General features: G+C 42.1%; 1 protein-coding gene across 12 annotated transcripts in view; it reads right to left on the bottom strand.

The window, feature by feature from the left end:
* LOC306972931 (receptor-type tyrosine-protein phosphatase F) overlaps positions 1-26,350 on the bottom strand; it is a 312,548-nt gene that overhangs the window by 25,048 nt on the left and 261,150 nt on the right. For 5 of the 12 annotated variants that reach the window (XM_079569644.1, XM_079569640.1, XM_079569647.1 and 2 more), the window contains 7 exons: positions 22,878-23,035; positions 21,649-21,660; positions 19,586-19,698; positions 16,577-16,609; positions 14,046-14,143; positions 6,867-6,990; positions 4,924-5,099 (listed from right to left, as the gene is read on the bottom strand). In XM_079569644.1, the coding sequence (XP_079425770.1) occupies positions 4,924-5,099; positions 6,867-6,990; positions 14,046-14,143; positions 16,577-16,609; positions 19,586-19,698; positions 21,649-21,660; positions 22,878-23,035 (714 nt within the window). The remainder of the gene's footprint in view (positions 1-4,923; positions 5,100-6,866; positions 6,991-14,045; positions 14,144-16,576; positions 16,610-19,585; positions 19,699-21,648; positions 21,661-22,877; positions 23,036-26,350) is intronic. The other 7 variants (XM_079569649.1, XM_079569651.1, XM_079569642.1 and 4 more) reach the window with 3 other exon arrangements.

Genomic DNA, 26,350 nt, shown 5'->3' with positions numbered 1-26,350 from the left:
GACGGATCATTAGGCTCTCCATTGACTTTTACACCCCATTACTGGCATCGTTTGTAACTGGCTAAGCAGCAACCGTGACCATAATGAGTCCAGTTTGTCTTGTATGGGAGAGGAAAGTTGTGTAAAAATCAAGTAACTTAAAGTTGCACTATGTAACTTTTTATGTGAAAAAACCCCAACTTGATATTTGCTTGTATTATACCTTTCAGTGACTCAGTGGCGTTATGTGTGCAGCATGGCACCTTTGCTTTCCCTCACAGTAGCCTTTATGACGCTCCAGGATCAATTGTTTTTGGGTTTCTAGACAGTTTCTAGCACGAACCCCTAAAAACAATTGATCATTGAGCGTCAAAGAGGGGTGTGAGGGAAAGCAAAGGTGCCATGCTGCACCCATAATGCCAGCGAGTCATTAAAAGGTCAAACGCGCGCACATATTAAGATTTTTTTTTTCAACTAAAAAGTTGCATAGTGCACCTTTAAAGGGGCTAGATGCAAGGTGGTCATTTTATACTCACTACTGCCACCTCAGGTCGTATGCGTAACTGCAGCCTCTATATTAAGCTTGTGCATGACAGCCCTTTGGACCTGAATTAAAGAGACTGGATGCAAGGTGAACATTTTATACTCACTTCTGCCACCTGTGGTCATATGAGTAACTGCAGGTTCTATATTAAGCTTGTGCATGACGGCACTTCGGACCCGAATTAACACCATTTTGAGTGACCGTGCAGGATTTTAGAGGCAGTTGTGGTGAATAGGTCTGGGCTCATTCTACACATTAGGACATGGCTGGAACATGAAGGGGGACGGGGACATATAATTTTAACATTTTTAAACTCCGTATAGTCCCTTTATATAGTCCCCAGTGTCTAAAATAATCTGAATGAAAGGATAAACAGTTAAAAGATTTTGTGTGGAGCTATGCAAAGGGAGATAAGAAAACCGGAACCGAGCACATTTACTCCAGTTCGGCTTTACCCAAATCTAAAAGCCCCTGGGAAAAAAGTGTCAAAATAGCAACAAAAAAGTGACAAAAATGTGGGATTTTTTTTTTCAACAAAAACAATGGAACGAAAAGCAATGTAGGTCTTAGCTATCAAATAAGGCGTTACACTGGCCTATAGGCAGTACATTTTAGATTTGGGTAAAGCTGGAGAAAACACACTTGGTGAAGGCGGGGCTTAAGAGGTTAATGGTACAATAGAGGAGCAACAGAATGCCTTACAAGCCACTTTTCTTAAAAATCCCCTCTGCACACAAGGCAATGAGCTTTGTTCCATATTGAACCTCCTGGTGTGGAGCATTGTCAAATTATTTACCGCACCAACGCTTTGAAACGAGTCTTTGTCTCGTCTAAGCGATTACCTTTTTGCATCAAATCTCCGTAGACACGAGATGATGAAGCTGTGATTTTTAATGAAGAGCTTTGAAAATAAGTTTCATTTTGTCGGGTGTAACTTAGCTGTAACCACCGGGCGGGATCTTCCCACAGGTGATTCATCTCCCCCGACGGATTTATCAGTGCGTGTTTGTGAAGGTAATTAAATAAAGCCATCCCGATTTTGAATCCAGCTATGGCGACGCGCTTGTGTTTTTTTTTTCTTTTATATGAGTTTGATCGTATTTTTAGGAGCGCGCCGATGCCGTTTTGGTGACGAACGTCTTAACTCTGACTTCACACGCTTTTATTGTGCAGCTGTGGCTTTTTAAAAGAGCTGCATTCACAGAGAAAATAAGCACAAATGAGAGAAAATAAACTCAGAGCCGGAGTGCAACAGTGTGTTATTTGAGCTAAATCTGCTTTATTTACGTCCCTAACTTATGTTTTCTTCCCGGAAAAGCCGGCCGTATAAAGGTTTCATTTTGATCTTTTGGTTTTATTATGTATAGTGGGTGTGCGTCTGTGTGCAGTTAATATGGAGTTCACTTCTTTCAGGAGCAAAACATTTCAATGTCGTTCATTAGTGTTTATGTGAATATGTTTTTTGTTTTTCTGAGTTAATACATAAAAAAATATCATCTGAAAACCCCATCTCAAGTGTCCCGTGAACCCTGCTTTAGGAATGGCACATTATACTCCCAGGATTGAGATTTAGTTATTTATATACAACAGGTCCGGTAATTAAAATACAGCATTGAATCATAATGCATTCATGTTATAGAAGTCTGTTTCAATTGGAGGGCAGGTGCCAATACAACTCTATGGGAGAGAAATTTCCAAATGTTTTCCTCTGATCATCATTTGACAGTGATTGGATTCGCAAACCTGCAACACATTATCCTTAGTCCTTTCTACTGGCCAACATCACACAAATATTTTTGAATACTGTCTCCACTTTTGGACGCCTTTATGAGGAAATAATTAGACCATAGTTCACATGTGCTGATAGAGATGAATTTAAACTTTGTGAGAGTTTTTGTTTCATGTAAATTGTCCCAAGAATTACAGATGTACTAGCAATAAACGAAGAATAGAAATCTGCATTTTGTGCATTTTGACAGTTACCATAGTTACCAGGATGTCATTTTCAGCTGCCCTCCACCTGAAATTTAAACTATGGGCAAACAGTCATTGTGTCTTCTAATTATTCGGTCACAAATATATTAAAAGGAAGATAAATGATGCATATTGTGCCAGAAAAACACGGCTGACTAATGTTGAACGAATGAAAATGGCCTCATCTCCTTTAAGTTGACTTCAAAGTCATTGAAAATCTGTCTGGGTTTGCAGTAGAGTGGACTTATAATAAGTTAATAAGTCCATGTATGCATTCACCTCAACTCACAATAAAAAATAATATTACAATAAGATATTTTCCCCAAATTTGCACAATTTGGTAAAAATATCTAACCTCAAAGGCTTGAACGGTAAAACCTTGAAGGCACAAACAGAGAGGACTGAAAGTTTGGTGAGTTCTGAAAACATCATGAGACAGCATGCCAAGATAGTGTCCATTGAAAGTACTCTTTGAAGTATTTGGGACTTTGATCACCCTGACAAATCCTGCTTTAGACCAGGAGCAGACCTCTTTGCCCCGGGCTTTGTTTTCTGCTATGATATGTCAAGATACATAACATAAATATATATATGTGTCAGTTACTAATATTCAGCTTCCACAAAAGTGTCTGAAAAATCAACTTGGATGGCCTTTCTTGTGGTTTGTTTTGCCCCCAGCGCTTTCTTCACACTGAGACCCCCTGCTGGCAGCTCAGTGTAGTGACAGGAGGGCGGTGTTGAGTGGTTCCCAACTTTTTTTTGTACTTTGCTTTGAGGAATTAACTTACACTCGGAGTACCACGTAACTCCAGGATAACATTGTGAGTGTTATGTTCAAAAATATACTCTCAAAGTCAAATCTTTTACAGAAAAACATCCTTGAAACTAACCTTTCTTTGGAAGTAATATTGAAATTCTACTCACTATCACCTTTTTTAATCCCGAGGCAATTCCCAGTACCCCTGGTTGGGAAACACTGCTCTAAATGACTGTGTCCTCAGAAGTTAATCTAGCCAGGATTGCATCGATCGATCAAATCAAAATTGAAATGTATATGGTCACAATTAGCAAAACAAAAAGGATGAAATGATTTAGTTAATGCAAACAACAAACTATCCAATCTTCAAGGTGGGTGCTTAGTGACCCAGATTCTTTTCATTTTTAGTTTAGGAGTTCAGATTTCTGTCTTCCCCCAAATTTTAAAGCAACAGGGCATGCGAGTTAATAAATGAGTAAAACCACACATCTAATCGCAACACAAAGTATCTTTCCCCAACTGCCATTCAGCCCTCCATTGTTACAATCAATCTACTGCTGTATTCTTCAATACATTATTTATTTTGGGGTGAGTCAGTCCTGTATTTCCCGACTGCAGCTTGTTCAAAATGCAGCCGCACGTCTTTTAACTGGCACACGGAAATTTGAGCACATCACCCCAATTTTATGTTCTCTTCACTGGCTGCCTGTGCATTTTAGGATCCATTTTAAATTGCTTATATTTGTTTTTAAGTGTTTAAATGACGCTGCCTCTTTGTACCTCTCTGAGCTCCTCAAACCCTAATCTCCTTCTCGCTCTCTTCGGTCAGCTGACCAGCTCCTCCTCAGCGTCCCAAGGACAAATCAGAAGCTCAAATCTCTTCTTAAAACTCAGCTCTTTAAAGGGGCTAGATGCAAGTTTGCCATTTTATACTTACTACAGCCACATCAGGTCATACATGTAACTGCAGCTTCTATATTAAGCTCATGCATGACGGCACTTCAGACCGAAAGTAACACGTTTTTTAAACACTGTATAGTCCCTTTAAGTTGGCGTTTGGTACACCCCAAGAAGTTGACATTTTAAAATCTGCTTTTAGTATCATTTTAACTGTTTTATACATGTTTTAAATATTTTAAGGTATTTGTATTTTGTAGCACTTTGGTCAACCAGGTTGTTTTTTAAACTGCGTTATAAATAAAGTTGCAGTTGCAGTTAAACCTTTATGTGCTTTATCATCGCTTTAACACATATGCAGATCAAATTTGTATTTGTCTATGTAATCCAGTATGTGCCCCGCAACTTACAATACCCAGAATTCAAAGGACGCCCAAGTAACCAGAATAGGCTGACACAAAGAGTAAACAAGCTCACAAAGGCAGTACATTCAGCCTGCTTATGGAACCCAGCCCACTAGTCGAGAATAACTAGTTCATGACATGTTGTGATGCCAAAACATATTCCATTTTCATCCACCACTTAATTAGTGAGCACAAAATAATTCAGACTAATTGCGTAGCTGTGCTGTTTCTAATTAATATCTTGTATAATGCATGCAGTTTAATTTCCAAGTACTCAATAAACCAATACGTCATTAAATATTAACCGGCGAGGCATGAACATAATTAAAACCGCTTGCCGTTCTCGCTGTGGCGCTTCTCGTACATACCCGCGATTTCTCCTCCAGTCGGGTCATCATTACAATGGTGTTGGACCGCTGCTCCCACACCATCCTCCAGAAGTCGCTGAGCGTCTCGGGCAGCGGCCCTTGTGTAGCGATGTATGCGTTTTGCTTTCTGTACCCATCGATGTAGTTGGCGTTAATGTAGTCACTGCCTGGAACAGCTGCCGAAGGGAAAAGAAAGAAAGACCGGCCAATTAAGGTAATTACAAGAACGGAGGCATTAGTACAATTAGATATATTTAAAAGGTTTTCGTGGAGCTTCAGATGAGTTCTTGTAATTGAGGATTCCTAAATATAGAACTTTATATCACCTTCTTTTATTCCTTTTAATGTAGAGCTGCTCAAACCTTCCACACAGGAAGGTCAGCACGTACTGTATAACATATCCTTGCCAATGGTTGCTTCACAAGTAGATTAAAGCATTTTTAATAATATGAGTTTTTGTGCGCCCCATGATAAAAAATAAAGAAAGACTTTATTATAACTTGAATATGCTGATACATTTCATAATAAACTATTAATGTTGATTTAAACAAAGGCACTGTCATTTAAAATATGCCAAGAGCTCAGTCTGGGAAACGTTTTGTGGTATTCTACATTTATAGCCTTTAGCAGTCTTAATCTGTTCAGCCATTTTAGTGCATATGTTGACAACAGAACGTTGTCACTTTGCCAAGAGACTACAACATTGGCATCTGTTAATTTACGAACCTATACTGAGGCTGTGAGCCCCATGTTTACATCTTAGAGGCTGCCAACAGAGAATTTTAATGTGGGCCAGTGTAAATAGTGCTACGAGATCCTGTTTGTTCAATATAAGCCTGTTTATTTAATGAAGAAGTAACAGTTTGGTTCCGATCCAACATGCACTTTTGTGTTTTTCTTACTATGTTTAAGCTTTTGTATTTATAACAATGAGGACGTTTTCCCTTTCTGTCAACATTTGCTCACAGTTAACTCTTTAAAGGGCAAGTGACTATAGTGGGTAATTTCCAAACACTTTACATATGGCCTCCCTGCTGCATATCAGTAAGGTAAAGAAGCATGTAGTCCTCACTCAGCCAATCAGAAGAGATCACCCTACATCACAGATCCCACTACTGTGGCATTTGACCAATCAGCAGAGACCGGTCGCGCTCTAAACTTCCTGTTTTCTCTGAAGTCTGAAAAAGACGCAAGTCTGGCTAAATTCATAGTACATTTCTTTACATAACTTGAAAACTAACCACGGTGAGTTGATGAAACTCACACATTTCATTGGTGAATAATTGTGCTAAGTGATGATATATGTGTTGATTTTGGAGAAAGTAGTGAAATAAGTGAAATTACAGCCAGAAAAAGGCAGGGCACCATATTTGATCATAAATATAAACCTGAAGTTAATAAGTCTTGTCCATATTTGGACATGCCCGGTGCACCTATTATTCATACTTGTGTTATGTCCCCCAATAACACTCTTAAGTTGAAATTATTTATTTCAAAGTAATTCAATAAGTTCCCTAGAAAGGGTTGACGAGATAATACACAAAAAAACAAGTCGAATTCTTGTTCTTTCAACATTGGCCTGTCACAATAAGAGAATATGAAGTTCGATAGATTGTAAGATAAGTCGAGGTGAATGTGTCCTCTGCATTTGACTTATTCTTCAATGCCACAGGCTAGGAGTATGTCCAGCTGGAGGATTAGATTCATGTGCATATTTTTAGTCTTAAATGGGAAACGAGAATACCCAGGAGAAACCAGCTGCACAAAAAGTTCAGAAAATCGAACTAGGGACCATTGCTTTCCCCTGTCCTTAAATAAACTTTAGAGAAATAGAGGTGTGTGCTCGAGAGGCTTAAAGTTCTTGTCCAGTTTTCCGGTCTATCTTTATGTCAGCGAGTTGAAGGGTGAGTGTTTGGGGGTGAAGTGGCTGTGGCAGCACTTACCATCGACAGAGGTGAGCACTACTCTCGAGTGGTCATAGGCGATGACGTTTGCATAGCGGTTCTTTGGCTTGTTCACTTCCATGTTGGAGTTCTCCCAGGTAAACTGCTGGCCCGGATCAATGGACTGAGAAAGAGCAGAACACCAAAGGCCAACAGTCAAAAACGGTGCTACAAAAAGGTGCAGTGAATAGAAAAAAAAAACACTTGCATACATCGTGGTTGGAAGTGCTTCCTGGATGAAAAGAAGCCAAGACTAAAGAGCTGAGGGGACAGCCCGTTCCTGCCGTGAGCTGTCAGCGATCAAACGGCTGAATAGGACTGGAGTACGCCAGGTTTCAAAGTAGGACTTTTCGGTTTAGACAAAGGCGGAAACGTGGCAACATGTGGCGACTTTTACAATGGCTTCAAAGTTACAAGTGGTCAAAGAGAGAACAACAAAGAACAGCATATTTTTCTCGTAATGCAACCTGCGCTAAACGTCTCCAGTGGTTTAGAACAACCTTAAAACACACTATTTATCATGTACTGCAAAGAAATGACATTTAAAGACGAGCAAAAAGACAATACATTTGAACCAAGGGTAAAGCGTAAAACATGGACGTAATCAAGAGTAAATCAGGATAAAACTAAACTAACTAAACTTGGACTAAGCCAAAGCAGACCAACTACATTCTGACATTTAGAAGCCAGTAAACAACAAAACCACTGCCTCTTCTGCATGGATATCACTTTGCTAAACTATCACTCTCCTCCTTTCACTAAATGAACCGCCCTATTGCATTACCTCATTCTCAGAAGCGGCTGATAATTTATGGCGACTATTTTTTCCATTCCCGTTAGATTTTGGTGTCTCTCTCTCCTCTCCCTTGTCATTTGTCTCTGCAGCAGACGACAGCAAGCTGCATACATATCGATCCGCACGGATATGTGACGGTGTCCCATCCCCCTTTGGCTCGATAATGTCACAAAGTCTCTTGTTATTTCGTTATCGATCCCGGCGCACACCAGAAACCTTGTCCACTAATTCCCCAGGACCTTTTTCGCCTTCAACAAATCCAGAGACAGACCTTGGACATTCTTGCACTTACTTAACCCTGGCTCAAGCAGTCATTTAATTAGAAGGGTCCGCCTGTGTTGTGTCAAACGGGACGAATAGAATAAGGAGCGGATTATCTGTGTCTTTATGGAGCGTTGACATGGGGCCGCCGGTGAGTAACTAGGTTCCAATTAAGGGTGTATTATTCATTTTAAACTACTTTTGGACACAGTAGCATTGATATTTTAAGTATAACTTAAAATTTAGTATGTGTCCAAAAAATATTACTAGCATGTCAGATGCTGTAATATGTAGATAAACAAAACAGCAGCAGAGGGCGCACAACCCGCTCCGACTGCAGTGAAAAGTAAGGTCAAACTGAAGCAATAGCACTGATGGAAACTGGCAAAGAACCGGCTCAGAGAGTTTGAAACTGGACAATGAAGACAAAACAAAACAAAAACAGTATGATCTTTATTACAGTTTGGGCCAGCGTTTTGAGTTTTTGAGTGTATGTTTTGCATCACCTCAGATTGGCTATTTCCAATTACTGTATTTTATACTCAGGTGTGACATATATATCGAAACATATATTTTCACATGTTTGTTATTTTCACACTGACAGCCGCTAGAGGGCGCTCTTGGCTTGTGTACCAGCATCTGCTGCTCCTGTACCACTGAAGATTTAAAAATCGGTAATAGAGCAGCCGAAAGAAAGTGTGGAGTGAGCGAGAAACTTGTGAGGGCTACTCTTACTGCAATGAAGAAAGCAGTGAAAGCTAATCGCGGGGTGAAAGCTAGATGGCCACAGCTAGAAGAATGAGGTCGCAAATGAGAGCTTGAAGAACGTGATGCCGGGAGAGGCTTGTAAATGGTGCGGTTACGCCTCCATGCCCAGGTAGGTGCGACTTATAGTCCGGAAAATACGGTAAGTGGAAATCAATATAGTACTTTTGCATTCTTGATAATATAGTCTTGTGAATGTGAGTCAAAAACACCACATCGAGCAAATGAAATATTCCCATGACTAGATCCAAAAAAATGTGTTAATAGATGTAGATGTCTTTGAAATAGAAGCTTAAATACCCAATCAAAGTTGTATCACTGCCTTTGATCATCACTACAGGTGCCCAAAGTGGACAAATTTAGCACACAAGGAGCCCAAATGTGTCATTATTTATTGGAAATTCATTCTTGATTGGCAATTATGAGCTAGATGTGGTTTGAAAATCAAAATTGCACAAAAAAATTATATTTTCCACCACAGGTAAAAGCAAGTTTCCACTGAGTTACGCGCTTGTAATGAACACAAATACAGCAAGAAGCTTCGCAGTTTCATCATCTTTTGCCCAGGGATGTGGCTACAAGACCCCAGATAACCCATTTCCCAGTGTCATTAAAGACACCATAGAGTTCTTTTGATTTTAAAACATTAATTCAAAAGCAATACGTTACTGAAATGATGTGCCAGAAATGTCAATATGTTGTGCAAAACCCTCTACGGTTTTGAATGTAATAGCCAATTTTTTTGTCCGCACCTACTTTCATTCGCAGTCACAACATGCCAAGCCCATTCCGGTGCTCCGGGAACACAGCATCTTACCGGAGAGACTGATGACAACCGGTAAATAAGTTTGGGAGCGCTGGCAAAAAGGGGTGAACTCGGAGCGTCCAAGGCAGTCTGAATGCTGACACACAGTGGATGGGTTTACAAATGAGAGTAATGATAGACCTATGATGAGTGCGGTGCGCGATAAAAAGACTGTCAGGGGAGGGAAGCTACAGCGCGCCTGATTGACAAATACTCCTCATTACCCAGCATGCCTTGCGCTCAGTGTGGCGCTGGAGGTAGAGGCAGGAGAGGTGATGGATATTGGGAAGAATAACAGAAGATACATGTGGTTTGTTACTGCTTTCCTAGATGTGTTTTACTTGGACACATGACTAAAGTTGATGATCATTTTTGATAGTTTCTCCATTATTAATTTGGTCTGTATGTGAAAACGTTCCACCTTTTCACTATGCCGCCAAAGGTTTTACAAATATTTTCAATTATCCATACACTAATTGGGTGAAACCTTTGTGAGTAGTTGATAATAGTCAAAGATGAGAAAGACTGAACTAAATGGCTAAATGGCCTTTACGACCAAACTACAAGGTTAGATACAACCCTTTGCCAGATACGACCAACGCCTTGGCGGAGTTATTTCCTCTACAACCCAAATTGCGCACATTCTCATAGGTAAATATAATTATTCAACATGATGATGATTACTAGAGTACACATTTCGTCACTCGTCCCACCACCAGAGGGGAAGTGGAAAAGACTGCACAAATGGTGAGCCTTAGGGGCTAGACACACCGGGAGCAGTCGAGGAACGTGACTGTGACAAAGCACCATGAGCCACGGCATAGTGTCCCAGCTGGCACCGGGACGGACTGCCATCTGCCGGGGCGCGGAGGGGGTCTTCCCAGTTCTGCGCGGTGCGGCAGAGAAGGGCCGGGCTATGTGCCTGCAGCCAGACAACAGCCTTTCTGGCTTGATATGTTACACTAACTCAACAGGCAGGAAGGCAGTGCTCGAAAGGCACTGAGCAACCCACGAAAAAACAACACTTAATTGAGCACAGACGTTTCATAAGGGCCTAATTATGCCTCCAGATAGCATTTAATTTGCATTAAATCGCCGGAAATGCATCAAAATTTTATACCATATGTTGGTAAGACATACAGCTTTGTTTAACACAGTCTCCCACCACACAGTGAGTTTAAAGTTATTTGAATAGGCTTATAGTTTCTGAAAACATTGCTCATATTAGTAAGAAATAAAGTTCTATGTAGAATAGTTTTAAAGTAGACCTGTTATAACATAGAAAAGTGGTACCTGTCATCTCAAGATAATAGTCTACAAGACTCTGCAAATTGTGTTTCTGAACAACGATGGTTCAAGCAATTATTTCAAACTGCTGCTATTACAACAGACCATTCTATTAACTTTAAATAATAGAGTTACAAAAGTAAGTTGAAAGCAGATGAAAAGTTTGTTGCTTCATAACAAATAGCCAGCAGCGCAAAACTAATGTCTAAAGGACACTATTGGGGAAATGACTTTCACATTGCATGTTTATTGTGAATCGTAATGGTTTCCTCTTTTGGTTTAAAATTTCATTTATTTTCAGATTTAATTTATATAAATGGGCTGGTATAGTGTAGGAGAACTTTTAATTATATTCCAAATTGCTTTTCCAAATGGCCTTAAAGTTAAGTTGGAAATGCATAATGGGTGAATGTTTCAAAGCAGAACTGCTAAATTAGATCATTCATTCAGAAAACCAATGTTACTACTACTTATGCCTCTTGTAGTATTACTTCTATTGTCACTATTACTACTACTATTATGGTACCATTTAGCCACCAACACAATCATTCTGTTTCTGATTTGGACAGAGAAATGTACTACGTGATTCAAAGTATGTGAAAAGGCCAGTCTTATCAATGACCGATCCCATCTGAAGCAGGGGTAGGCCACCTGGATGGGAGGAGAGCTTTGACTATATACTGTATTTTCTGGACTACAAGTCACACGTTTTTTTTCATAGTTTGGTTGGGGGTGCGTCTTACTCCGGAGTGACTACTATGTGATTTTTTTATTTTTTATATATATAATTTCACATGCCGCTAGTGGGCACTGCAGGCTAATCGAGCAGCAGAAAGAAAGTTGTTCCTCTTCCCACAATGAAGAAAACAAAACAAGCTAATCACAGGCTAAAAGCTAGATGGCCACAGCTAAAGGAACGAGTTTATAAATGAGAACTTTAAAAACGTGCTGCCGGGAGAGGCTTGTCTATGGTGCAGTTACGCCTCTGTACCCAGGTAGTTGCCATGGCGATTGTTCAGAAGTGACCCCGAGGATGAAGATTTCAAAGGATTTTAGGGATTTGGGGTGAGATCGAGAGTTTGGTATGTTGTCTATGTTATAGTTTTCTGAACTGTTTATGTGACGTTACTTTGTCGTTGTTTATGCTTCATGTAGCTAACCTTCAATGTGTTATGTTAGCATACCGTACGAGTCCGAGTCCCAGTATAACCCAATGGCAAGTGAGTGTGACTCGAATCCAAGTCTGAATCTCAAGTGCTCATCTGTGGCTTATGGTGCATGAATAATTGTCCCTTGTGAAGCGCTTTGGGTGATCTGTTCACGTGATAAGCACTTCACAAATAAAATCTCTTCCCATTCCCTCTAAATGTTCTGAATACTGCACTCAGGACATATATTTTTCTTCAGCATTGCAACTAAACTAACTAGTAAAAACAAACAAACTCGCTGCTTACGTTTGTGTGTTTTGTTGGTGCCATAGTCCCTGAATAAATTGCACAGTGACCCAACAAGTGTTTGCAAACATCCTTTTAGGCGAGTCCTTGCTAAATCCATTGGTTTCGTTGAATGGGGCTTATTAGGCGAGTCTGATCCAACAATCACAATAACATTTGGACGACTCCTTTTCTTTCTCTGTGTTCAAGGAAACATGTCCCCTACTCATCTGGACGCGCTCCTTAAGAAAAAAAAAAAAAAAACATTTGCCACTTTAAATGCAAATGGTTTCTCTTTTCTTTAGCGGAGGAGAGCAGCGACAAGGCATAATCCCTCACAGAGAAAGCATTGGAAAGAGCCACGGCAAAATAACATTCAAGGGAGGCATCAAGACACAAGCTGATTACTTTAGCAACTCACCACCACCTGCTAGCTTTGGGGAAAAAAGAGCCCTGTGGGTTTAAGAGTGGGCTTCCTGGTGGGTTTTGTAATAGTGTTGCAAGGGATGTCAATGAATAACGTCATTAGAAAACATGAGCACGAATTTAAATGTGGCAACGATCTAAATTCATCTAATGGAGGGGTATGAAAATGTGCCAAAAAAGAATTAAATTTGAGATGGAGAGCGAAAAACAGAAAACTGATATCGTGAGATGGTAATTGAATTCATGACTTGGGAAAATGGCTTTTAAAAGTTTCATAAAACAGGTCTGAGGAGATTCTCAGTCACTCAGGTTAAAGTTCCTTTTGTATAACTATTATAATTATTTGGTGAACTGCGTACAATATAGGCTACTGTCTGACCGATGCTTCCAAACTTTTGATTGCAAAAAGTGGTTTCAAAATGTGTTCACCACAATAGTGTGCCAGTGTAGCCATATTCAAGTCCCCAAAAATGTATTTTAGCTGCTGTTTTTCTGAAGCATAATTTTAACACACGCATTTTCGGTTGTTGCTGAACTACAAGGAGTACTGCCAAAGTTGCTTTTTTCTCCACCAAAATAACAGTGGCAACAGTTCTATTAGTATCACGCTGTGTACAATACGGCACCAATTACAGCCAGTCAGTCAACTCATCGCGCTTAGTTATCTGGAATAAAGTCATCAGCGTATAATGTAAAAAGCTCTATTTTACCAGCGGACACATCAGCGACTCCAGCAAACCTATGTAGATGTACTTATATAAAAGGACAATAGCAGCTATAGCAGGATTTACTAAAGATCTGCTTCACCCCTAAGACTAAATGAACCCATCAATGAGGAATCAGAAAACCTTTCTCTTTGATTTTTACAGGTTGTCATATCAACAGAGTCTCAGTCTGAGTCAGTATTTAAGCTGCTCAAGACATTAGCATGCTACCGGTTAGCATTTAGCTTCAACTGGTTGATTGAATCAACTGTCAATGGCTTCAACATGATTAACATGTGTGGCTCACATCTAGGAAATATTACAGTAAGAGCTCACCTCATACCTCTGTCACATGTTGTATCCAAGGCTAGGTGTTTGGAGTGTGGTTCAGGGTTTTCTCTTGGAAAGGTCAGAGGTGAGCTGTTGAAGCTTAAAGCTTAAACACTGATGAAACACTAGTTTCTTCACATAAACGTGCGCTCTCTGGGACCATGTTTTTACTTTTATCTTCTTGAGCAATGATTATGAGTAAATAAAAATGTCACTGTCAATCAAATGACTTTCATTTTCATTCCGAGTAGAGATATTGTTATATGTTGTAGTACTGCATAATTCTACTTCGATATTCAAAATGGCCACCATAACAACAAAAGTCACATGACTGAAAAGCACATATATAACACTATATGAAATAACACTCACCTCATACTCCTGGGAGAATCTGAGTCCATCGTTTGCCTTCAGCCTCTCGATGTGGTCGGCCAGATCTGCCACCGGGATGGGCGGGTGCTCCCTCATTCCTGATTGTGAAAATAAGATAAAAAATACATTAGGACTTGACATGGAATAACTTGCAACAGGAAAACACACGGAGTGAGGTTGCTGGTGGGACCATGAGGTGGCTGTGGACAGTGAGGAGAGCAGGGCACTGTGTTGAACAATGTATGACACGCGGGAGAACAGAGCACAGGCCGGTGGCGCTGGAGATGTCATCATGCTCAAAAGCACATGTTCCAACAGGTACGGTTCAGTCTGGTTCAGCATATGTATGTATTTTATAGTTCTGTGGCCTCATACATTATACTCTACATCTAACTAGCATTGCAATACAAATCCAAGTTATTCTAATATTTGTCTCGAAAGAGTACATTTATTTTAAAAACCACTACAGCTGCTGTCAATCATCCTCTACCAGCCTCCCAGTGGGAATCCAGATCAGAGGTTAGCCTACCAAAACGTGCCGTACTGAACTGAACCGTATAGCGAGTCTCTGTGGAAATGTGTCTTTCGTGAGAGGGGGACACAGGTGTAGAGCCGGGCTGCGATGCCGAGAGGCTTGAATGACGCGGAGCATGCACAGATCTTGGACACACCACTCCCAACTGGGGCAGAGGTGAGATCACTACAGGACCCCACCAGTCACTCTCTATCCGTCACACTGTCACTTCACGGAGGAGGAAATCCGAATGGTCACCGAGCAAAGAAAAAAAAAAAAGGCCAAAAAAACCCCCCGCACTCCTTTGAAAACCCTTACAATAGACAATCTTTCGTGTCCCCAGCCTGGAGCACTTGGCTTTGGATTAATTTCAAACAACCCCCACGCCGCTCCCTAGATTTCTCATCGTGGTGTTATTGGATGATTTATTGCTAATCTACCGACACAAATTCCCCCTGTGCCTGTGAACTTGGCAAAAAGCTCTGCGCTTAAAAGGATTGCCGGGAAACTAGTGTGTGCTCAAAGTTGACTGTATTTGACGCATGAAGGCGCTCCGGCACACTGAGCAGAAAGAGAGAAATTGCCTTCACAACAAAAGCACACATCTTGGTAATAGCTAACAGGTACTGTTTTTAGCCCGATTTAACCTGTGTCACGCCAATCCATGCCTCCTCTGCAGGCAACTATGAACAATGGACCCCTGTTTGTGTGAACAGAGATTAGAACTGAATAGCTTTTGTTTCCATACATTCCCATTACTTTAAAGCTAGACGGTGTCACTATTTACTCAATGAAATTCAATTACAGGTGGTGATCTGTATCTGCCATGATACACACTCCACAGACTTGACTCAAAACTTTGCTGGAAGATGTCATGTAGCCAAATATAAGGTTTGGTTGGCTTCGAAATGCTTCATTTTGATGAGCTACTGCAATAATAACGTTTTTGAATGCATTTACAGGAGTATAGCTGGCATAGTTGTTTGTTTATCAGTGTTTGTAGACATTTACTCTTCTGACATCACAATGCAAAACTAGAATGTTCCGTAGAGTGGCTTTATAAAACATGAAATACCAATGCTTAGATGTCAAAACTTGTTTCAAAAAGCCAGATTAGTGCATATAAGGCGTGACGTTCATGATAAGCAAATATGCATATTTACACCATGGTAGCCTGTAGCTATGCCCGTCTGCGGGGTCATGGGTGAAACGAGAGGGTGCTGCAGCCTCATTATTGCAGAAATGTTAATGGCTAATGGCTGGTTCCTATGGTCACTGCACAAATTTAGACCGGACCAATTGCGCTAATCTAATACACGCAGGGGGGCATCCTATGAACGCATTAACATCAGTGTGTGTGTGTGTGTGTGAGCACGCGTGACCAGGTCGTTTGTGGACATGTTGTTTGTTAAATGGACAGTAAAGCCTTTAGCTGCGTCTCAAATTGCGCTCACAAAGTGCACTTCCAGAAAATGCACTGTGAGCTACATATTTAGTGGTAAAACGAGTTGTGTGTTTTCAGAATTAGCCCGCTCGCACAAGAACCACAATTGAAGACAGCCACAAAAACACAAGCTCGCATTGAAATAATGCATTTCCAACAGGCTACTTATGACCATCCACATCCAGTGTTCTCCACAGGGACGGACAATCGTTGCAATATGTATATTAAAGAGGCAGATTATGATACCACTTAAAAGGATTGGGCAAGTATCTGGTGTTGGCTGAAATGAATACACGAATAAAAACCCTTTGTTCTTTTATAACACCAGATTTTTGGACTTTTCTCTCTTTTCACACAGTATGAAGACCGCATACACTTGATAGGCTAGCTACATAACCCACATTTGATCCAATAGTTCAGCAGCTCGAAGGACAACAGGCACACAAACTGCTTTTTCAATACCAGTCAAAGAATGGTGATGTCTGACAAATACAATGGCAAAGTGGGTGAAAAGAGTGAAGACTGCACGTGTGGGGGGGATACACAGTAGGAGGCAGTGGAGAGCAAACTAACTTTGAGTGTTGGGGCAACGGTTGGAGCTGGGACCTGTGGAAGAGAGAAAGAAGAGTGAAGGAAAAGAAAGAAGAAGAAAAAATAGACTTCGATCAATAGGGAGATAGCTGTGGATCAGACCTAGACCAAACACCGTCTGCAAATAACCTTAAGCGCGCCGGGAGAGCACAGCGGGCGGTGTTTGCTTTTTACGGGGGGACAATCCGAGCTCAAGCTTCCGAGTGCTCCCAGGTGACTACTTGCTTTAAATTGCAGCACTCCACCTGTGGCGCTATCTCTAATGTAAATACGCCGAGAGGCAAGCATGGCCAAGGGTAAGGCTGGGGCTGTCGGTCCAATCCTATAGAGGTGGTGTGTTAAACAAACTCACAGGCTGGAGATGTAATCGGCCAAAGCACTTAACAATCAGAGCAGGAATGCTGCGCTGTGAGCCAATCATACGCAAAAGAGGATGGAGAGTTGGTTGAATACATTTTACTGGTCATTTATAGAAAATAGACATTTTTAGACCGATGTGACGTGTGAAGAGAGAGAGAGAGAGAAAAAAAAAGTTTTCACAGTGAGGCAGGGGCGCAGATGGTAGATGGGGAAAGACTTCACCCACCTTGCCTCGGGTTTCTGCGTACATTGGTGTGTGAACGTGTGATTTGGATGAAACTGTTATCTAAGTTTACCTCTTAACCCCCGTCTTGAAGGAACAGACCGCCGTTTTTCCATACTGAGATATGTTCTTATCTGAGCTTAGACGAGTTAATGCGTACCTGTCTGGTCTTTGTGCATGCCCTCAGTCACGCACAAAGATGTTGCTAGCATTTGGCCTATCCCAGTATATTCCTATAGCTCCAAACAGGGGTGAAGTTAGAAGCGACCAAGCTCTTCCACGGGCACGCACAAAGACCAGACAGATCCGCATAAACTCGTCTAAGGTCAGGTAAGAACAAATCTCAGTATGGAAAAAATGGTGGCCTGTTCCTTTAACTGAGCGCATTTTCTCCAGTTCGGCTTTACCCAAATCACAAAGCTTTGTCGCCCTTTTGTTGTCACATTTTCGTAGTTTTTTTTTTTTCATCACCTTTTACTTGTGATTTTGCCACTTTTTAACGCGTTATTGTCGCTTTACCGGCACGTTTTTGACGCTGTTTTGCTGGGTTTTCTTCCTTGTTTTCGCCGCCATTTTGCAGCTTTTTTCAAGAAGCTTTCAAATTTGGGAAAAGCCAAGCTCGGTTCAGGTCGGGGTAAAGAGGTCAAGACTCATTTTTGCAAATATAAGGAAGCACAATAAACAGCAACTCTGAAAATAAGAATACTTCTGCAAACTAGTCATATGTTCAGTACATAGATCTGAACACTTCTACTGTATAAAGAACTGATAAGATGCTCAGAGCTTTTGTAATAAATTCACCAATTAGGAACATAAATATGCATCATTTCAGAGATGACAAATCGGTGTTTACTCTCCCCTGCATGTATCATTGCAATACTATTAATATGTTTGGCAATGATTTTAGCTGAAAAACAGTCTAAAATATGATCTTCCAGTTTACCCTCATTAATCAACTTGTAATTGCAACTTTGCTAATTCACTTAATACCAACAGTTTAAGGTGATTTTTTTTTTTCTTAATCTCTCTCTGTTTTGATGCCTGTAGGTATTGGCATATACAGTAGATGGGATGCGACTGGTGTCACAGCATGGTAGCGAAAGCCAAATGAGTGGCAAGTCTGCGTCGGTATTTCATTGGTGGCAAATTGAGCACAATAAGGGTCTTCTTATATAATATTCAAACACAGGGGAGTAAAATAAAATCGGGTTTCTCTTGGCCTTTGGTTAATACTCCAAGATTGCTGTTATGCACATGAGAATCTCCCTTGACATCATCTTTCTGCTGTCTCACTTTCTTAAATCACGTTTTTTTTGTGCATGGTCAGACTGGCAGGAAGGAAACCCGGCGATTGCGGCAAATTAATGCTTCCATTCCCCCCTTCCCAAAAAAAAAAAAAAGCTTTCAAAGAGTCTACAGCAAAAGACACGCAGAGGAGTGAGCCGAAAAGAAGGAGCGAGCTGGCGCTATTAGCCTATAGGGGGGAAATGCTAGACAAAAGACAAGAATATGTGGAGTGAGTAGGAGGCTGGGAACTGCTTTAGTGATGCTGCTTAATTCCTCTGCATGTGGTTCAAAGAGGCCGTGCGTGTGCATGGAGCCAATGGGGTCTTTAATAACCCGTGAGAGGGACCGGGCGCGCACACACACGAGTTTGTCTGTATGGTGTGTAACGTTGACATTTTCTCCCCGCTGTATTGTTCCCTCAGCCTGGCTCACCTTGACATCAGAGGCAGCAGGACTCATTACCAGCTGACGGGGGGAGGAGAGAAAGCAAGAAAGAAAGAAAGAAAGAAAGAAAGGAGCTTTTGGTGGTGGTGTGGCCGGGGAGGGAGAGGGAACAGCCTGCCTGATATATAAGCCCCCACCAAGGCACATCCATGAGCTACGCAAGCACAAAACGTGGACAGCATCGCAATCCGCCTGTGATGCAGTCCAGGCAGGGTTTTTGATAACGATTGTTTATTTTCTTCATATTGAACTGTAGCGGGGAGCTCCACGATGAATTAGAAAAATATGCAAGAGGTGGGCGGAAGCATTATCCGAGAACACCTGCTGCACAAATAATCAAGAATAAATCAGGAGAATAAAACAAGACAGAGGTAGATGCTTGTTATTAGTGAAAGAAGAAATTGAAGATGCAATGTCGGCCACTGTGAGTTTGGAACAAAAGACATTAAAGGTTGTTTATTAAGCGTGCGAGGTGTGCTTTGATGTTTTCAGGTTTAAGCGATAGGATCATTTCTGCTTTTAAAAAACTGAAGCGCGTGTTTCAAAGAGATTTTACCCTCTTTGAATAAAATGAATGATCAATCCAATCACAAGACTAGAACATACTGTGCCCAAACAAAGGCTTAAGACATACGACTGAACTGTTTGGCTTCATGTATTTGACAGTACTGTTTTACCTGGGGTCTGGTAGTTGAGGCGTCTCATCTCGACAGGGTCGGAGGAGTTGGCCAGCAGCGAGTCTTTCACCCCACCAGAGTGCTCGTCTTTGGGCAGTGGAGATGCCCGCTTCCTATGGAGGCAAAAACACAGAGAGAGATTAAACCTAGGCACCTTTTACATGCTTGACTAGCTTCCTGGACTGACAGAATAAACACTAAGATGATTCTGATGTGGATAAAGAAAAACAGCAGTAATGAGGTTAATGGTGGAGTTAAGAGTGTTCTAAACTAGTTCTGAGAACTGGCAATTTAAGAGGCAGAAGGTACCAGGGCATTACCCCCATTAGTTTGCCAACTGGAGTCAAATGTGTTTGAAGAAACGCCATAATTTCCTGGAGTGGCCTAGGTTGGGTTGTTTGCTGCTGGATGGGAGACAGCTGCTGTAGTGCATACATGTCTGGATGTGTATGTGAGAATAAGTTCGAGAGATTCAGATGTGTGATTCTGTGCTGTGCACAAGTGTGCGCTCACACCACGTTGTGTTTACTGGCCCCAGATTGAGAGGAAAACAGGCGCATGCTGTAATTAGCTCATCAGCTGGGTGGCACAACACTGGGTAATTAGAGTGGTTCTGCAGCAGCACCTGCACTGCCAGAGCTGAGCACAGCACTGTACAGAGGAGCTCACTGGACCAAAGCACTGTCCATCCGGCCAGGAGAAACACCATCAGGCGAGCAGAAACACAACACTGCTGTCAGAGCCTGTGTTAGACAGGCAGCATCTGTCCTCCACTCACACATTTGCATCTCTCTCTACAGCTGCACACTCTTCTCTGATGCCCACTGCACAAGGAGAGGGGCGGAAGGAAGCATCAGGGCGTCCTGTGGAAATTTCACATCTCATTGCACTCCATTTGCAAGTGCCGAGCATGGGTCTGAGGCAGGAGCAGGGCCTTCTGTCTGGGCTGCTGTGTGGAGAATACCAAGCTTTAACCCGGGCCACAACAGTATGCAGCCTCCTGGTCTCTGCGCCACCTGTTATCGCACGCTGCAGGGGGCACGGGCTAATGCTAGCGGTGTGACAGCTAATCTATGACATGCATCTCTCCCCTGCAGCCAGGAGAGGAGCCAGACTGCACCGCTTCCTCCACACATCTTTACTGGGACCAGGCTGAGCATCTGTGATGTGTTCCCCCCAAACCACATGTCTCTGACTGACCCAATAGATCACAATCTACATGACGCTCCAGTGCAGAGCTACAGTAAACAAGACAGCCAGCTCAATACGGCTGTTTTAATAGGACTAGCGATATATATACACAACAAAAAGACTAAATAAAAAATCATTAAGATGAGATTGGGCTTTTAAATGTAGCAATTTTATATACTGAAAAGTGGAACCGTATTTTCCGTATGTATGTGCACTAATGTACAGCACTAGGAGGATGTGTGACAGTGTTAGTACAGAAAGATCCACAGTTCCAGAGTTAAATGTGTGGCCTGGACGGGTTGCACTTAATGAGGATAGAGCAGAAACCTTTGCCAAGACTCCTGCCACGAAGCAGAAGCGCGACAGGGAAAAAAGGCTAAAAGTGGCAGAACAGGTCCCGCTGGAAAATGTCAGCTTTAAAGATCGGGAGCGCTTCTTTTCCGCTGGCTTCCTTCTCGTCTGGCATTTTACTCCACAATGGCCCATTCAGCTGCAGCCGGTGATGCTTTGGCTGGTCTTGGATGGGGCACATTGACACGGGCGGGATAATGAAACGGTGAAAGGGTTGGACAGGACATGCTAACACAGGAGTGACCCAGGGCGCCACTGACCCCGAATATCAAGGGCTGCACAGTCGGCTGCCTCTCAGACTATACGTGATATTACAGACACCAATTTAAAATATGTTGGACTTGGATCTAGCTTCAGAGCAAGCTTTTTTTTTCTTTGGCACAAAGTCTTTGGTGCTGAGAGGTAGCTGACTCTACAACCTGTGGCTTTCATGAATAGGTCTAATTCACTAGCACAGATGAAAGGGACTTAGGAGATGGAGGAGATCGAGTCACAGCTAATGAGACAGCGGCAGTACCCACCTTTCCTGTTTGCTGCAGCAACAGAAGCAAAGGGGAAGAGAGCGCAGGATTAATAAGCAGGTTTTATCACATGCACCTAAACTGCTTTGGCCTAAATTAGCTTAAACTCATCACTATTTCAGCCAGCCAAGGAGAATCTTCAGAAATAGCTCTGTCAGTGGTTAGTGCCGGTGTCAGTACTGGTGAACGCGCAGGTTGAGTAACAAAGTGCAATACAGTGTAGTTATTTCATTGCTCAGTGAAAAGGGCACACAGCCTCCTGTCAGTCTGAGCGCGCACGGAAAGGCCTTAGTGCAGGATGTGCTTTTCGGCAGTGAGCTGTCTCAAGGCCTATTATTAACCAGTCGTCTGCCATAGACACAGACTGTACATAACAGGTATCACCAGGAAGCGCCGCAGTTATCAAGCTAGCACAGTGCGCTGCCACTTTGTCACTGAAAAACCCAATTAAACCAAATGAGATACCGGCAATGCAGTGTATCTGCCTAAAGAGAAAGTTTATTAGTCAAATCTCACTGTCACCATATTTCACTATTCAGACTCTGAATGGCAGACGGTTTTGATTATCATAATAAAGTTCAAAGGCTTTATAATCTGAGGATAGGAAATGAATACCTATAAATATAGAGCCTGTAAACAAGAGGAGAGGCACATTCACTTTAATTGGCTGCATAAGAGTTTAGCAGCAGTGGTGTTGAGTCTATTGTTCCAATACAATATTGGTGAGAGGCTGTGAGTTGGCCTGTGCGCCCACAGTATGCAGCTGGGGCAGCTGAAGTGCTTTTAAGAGATACTGACTGAGCTTTGAGCTAAGCCTCAGTTGAGCCTTGTGTTTCCTATTTGAAATGGCCAACAGAGTTGGCCAAAGCCATTTCTCAGCCCTAACTAAGAGTTTCTGACAGCCAAGCTGTGCGTTTCATTAGGGAGGCCATGTCAGCTGCCATTTCGACTGACATTTCACATGCTATTGTAATAGTGTCTAACGGGGCCAAAATCTTTGTGTGGAAAAGAGGCTTTTCTCAAAGACAAACCAAATCTGCCATTACCCCCACTGTATATGATGCTACTGAAATCGGATGTTACAGTTTTGTGTGTAAGCAAGCTGTGCAAGTGGCAGAGGGGGCATGTCTTATTTCCATTCCTGATGCAACCAAAAGAAACACAATCACAGGTGCCAGCAGACGTCAGGTTGGACTACGGTCTCAGAGTGATGTGTGATGCAGCCTTACTTCTTAAAGAGCAGGATGGCGATGACGATGCCGATGATAAGGACCACAGCCAGCACTGGGCCCATCACCCACAACATCTCAGGCTTTTCCATCCCAGTGGCCAAGCTGCTCGGAGCCACGTGGATCAGCTCCGAGTACGGACTCGCCGAAAATATCACCTGCAATCAAAGGGCAACTGCGTCAGACCTCAGTTTTACATCTAACAGAACCTGCAAGTACGGTTTCTCTCATCACCAATGTGTCTTTTCCTGGAGGATTTCAAAAACATAGCAGGAAACAGTGCTGAAATAATAGACTGTCAGCACGCCATTAAGATAATTTTACAATCCAACAGGGAGCCCTTTGGTAATAGGCAGCTGTGGAAATGATTTTGTGGCACCATTTCACAACAGCTATAAAACAAAAAACATGCAACTTCTATTCATCTTGTTTCCAGTGAAGGTGACCTCATGTGACTGCTGCCTCCTGTTATTTGTCCCAACTACTTTAATAAACACACTTAGGGATACAGTGACTGCAGCAGGGAAGCCACAGACTGAGGCTAAATATCTTGCGTTACAGGGTAATTTATGAGATGCTGATGTTAGGCATCTCATAAAGGCACTGAATTTGCAAAGCTCCAATGGTTTAATTTATCTGTTTGTTTTTGGTACCGGGATGTTGCTTGAGATGGAATCAGCTACGATAGTCCTTGGGTGAGTTACAAATATATATATATATATATATATATATATATATATATATATATATATATATATATATATAGTTTTCCACCCTATAAAGATACAAAGACATGGAGAGGAGCAAAGTGGTTCAACGGCCCACATATACATAAATATCGGAGAATGCTAACATGTCAGCATCATGCTACATGCTAATGCTAGCTAGCTATGACTGCCATTTTTTGCTTCTACTAAACAATCTGCTGTGAAAAAATATCTATATGAACCAGATTTCGACATTTATGTGTGATAAATAAGTTCATATTCCACCAGAAAATTGAGAAAATGGTGTTTCCCAAAAGATTCTCCCTCGGCGAAGCCACGCCCCCTTCTATGACGAGATGCCGTCTACTCTGTATCTACAGTCAAAACATGTTTGCTTGGCCCAAAACATGGCCTTGGAGTTTGTTTTTTTGCAGTATTTGATCCCTTTTCCAAGAGTATCCTGTTCCGTTATTGCATTATTTTGATTATTTAAATTCAGGATATATGGCTTTTAAGCAAGGTGCAAGGACTTTAAAAGAGGAGAGGGCAAAATAAAGACTGCAGCGATCAACAGAGGCTTAAACCAGTACTAAATCAGCATATTTGATCATAAAACTGGTTGGATCCTCTGACCTATATAGGATACCGTTAGGCGGCTGTGTGTTGGCGCAGGTGTGAGACGGCAGAGTGAGGACAGCGCATTCCAAGCCTACACCCTGTCAACGCCTCTTCATTAGCGCTAGCCAGTTTTTTTCAGCGCTGATATAAAATGAGATATCTTAAAGATGTCTCTGAACAAGGCTGGGGGTGTAAAAGCAAAGACACCAACATTTCTTTTTTTTTTTTTTTTCCCCAAGCGTCTGGAGCGGAGTTTGAAAATAACAGGAGACACATGAGGAGGAGAGAGGCGGGCGCCATTACCGCTCAGCTTGGCGCCCATTGAACGACGCGATGATGATTCGCAGGTTGGAGACGCAGAGAGGCAGGGGTGACAGATCGCGCGGCCTCAAAGGGGAATTGGGCTCCCAGCATGCAGCGGGAGTGGCAGCAGTAATCCGCATCATTAGACACACAGCGGCCCACTCGCAGGCAGCGCAGGCTCATATTAATTGGAAAGATAAGCGGAGATGAGCTCAAAGAGTGCGGCGCTCTGTCATCCACTTGCGTTATCTGTCCCGCACTTGGGAGGAATTTACAGTACGGGTATAGCGTGTAAAAAGTGTGTCTCAATTTGGAAGAATAGGTGCTGTTTTCGGAATGTCAAGCCAAAGGGCGACCAGTGTTAAATCAAGCCATTCACTTGGACGGTTTGGCATTGTATAATACAATACCATGAACAAAGATCAAAAACCTCTTATCATTTGTATACGTATATAGATTTAAGAGAACATTTTTGGATGCTTCTAATTTAAAGTCTCCTACTTATCAAGAAAATAAAGCTAAAATCTATTTAAGATCAATTTTCTCGCTTTGTCTTCGTCTTTCATGAATATTCAGCCTTTGACAATCTTTCTTGCTTAATTTGGTGAAGCCACTTTTGCAACCTTTGATCTATCCTACCAGAATCTTAGCTAAATTTACTCGACAAAAACCTTTCTCAATCTTTCCAGTCTCATATGGACGGGACACAAAACACGCCCAAATCAAAGGGACCTCATGCAGCCTCGAGAGAAAATGGGGTATGCAAATCCTTATGTTCGCACCGGCAGCTTCACCCTATTTTCCCCCATTTGTATTTGAAAGTTGCTTCTCGTGTACCATTGAGAGCTAGTTATTATCTATGAACAAAGAGATTGGGCACAGCGGTTGTCCAGTGGCGACGTGACGACACTGCGAGGCTTCCTGCTCCACCGGGACGGGCCCAAACACAAAACCGGAGGATGTGGCCCCGCGGGGAATCCTGGGAGAAAAAAAAAAACCAAAAAACCCCTCCTCTATTTGCCGTGCTGTAACAAATGACTGCAGCTGTGCTTTGGAGAGGTGGATAAGCAGGAGGAATGAGAGAGAGGCTTTCTGTCTTTCGGTCACGGCACAGTCCTGGAATCATCCATTTGAACGGGGGCTAATATCTGATAAAAGCTCAGTCACGCAGCCTAATGCCCCATCTCTGAATCACAATGGAGCGATGGAGGAGAGAGGGGGCAGTTAGTCAGGGGGCAGAGGAAGGTAGAAGTACCTTGTTTTTGGTAAAGGACCCGTTTTTAGCATAGGTAATTTCCCCGGGCTGCAACACACAAGATCCCTAAAAGAGCAGGCAGTATTTTCCATGCACACACCTAAATTTAGATGATAAAACTTGAAATATCAATGCTGAGGCTCCAAATGCAGGTTCACTCTAATGCATGACTCAATGTGGAAGCTACCAAGCACATGAATAAGTGTTACTATCTTAATATACTACACTGCTTGACCCCCAAAACAAGTGTCCACCTGGATTAAACCAACTGTTATGATCTGGGGTCGCTGCAGTTGGTCAGGTGTAGCTTCAGCAACACTATAAAGAGATCAGCTGAATAACTGAACATCCTGAATGACCAGGTTACTCCATCAAAGCATTTCTTCTTCCCTGATGGCAAGGGTATATTCCAAGATGACATTGCCAGGCTTCATCTTCATCTTATGTGTTGACAGAGTGGTTCAAAGAGCATGAGATGGATTGGCCAACGCAGAGATCAGATCTTAACCCCATTGAGAGGCTTTGGGAAGTGTGCTGGAGAAGGCTTTGCACAGTGGTCACACTCTCCCAATCATCAATACAATATCTTG

Source organism: Gobius niger (genome assembly GCF_951799975.1).
Source record: "Gobius niger genome assembly, chromosome: 13".
NCBI lineage: Eukaryota > Metazoa > Chordata > Actinopteri > Gobiiformes > Gobiidae > Gobius > Gobius niger.
This window is presented reverse-complemented; position numbering and strand designations above follow the sequence as displayed.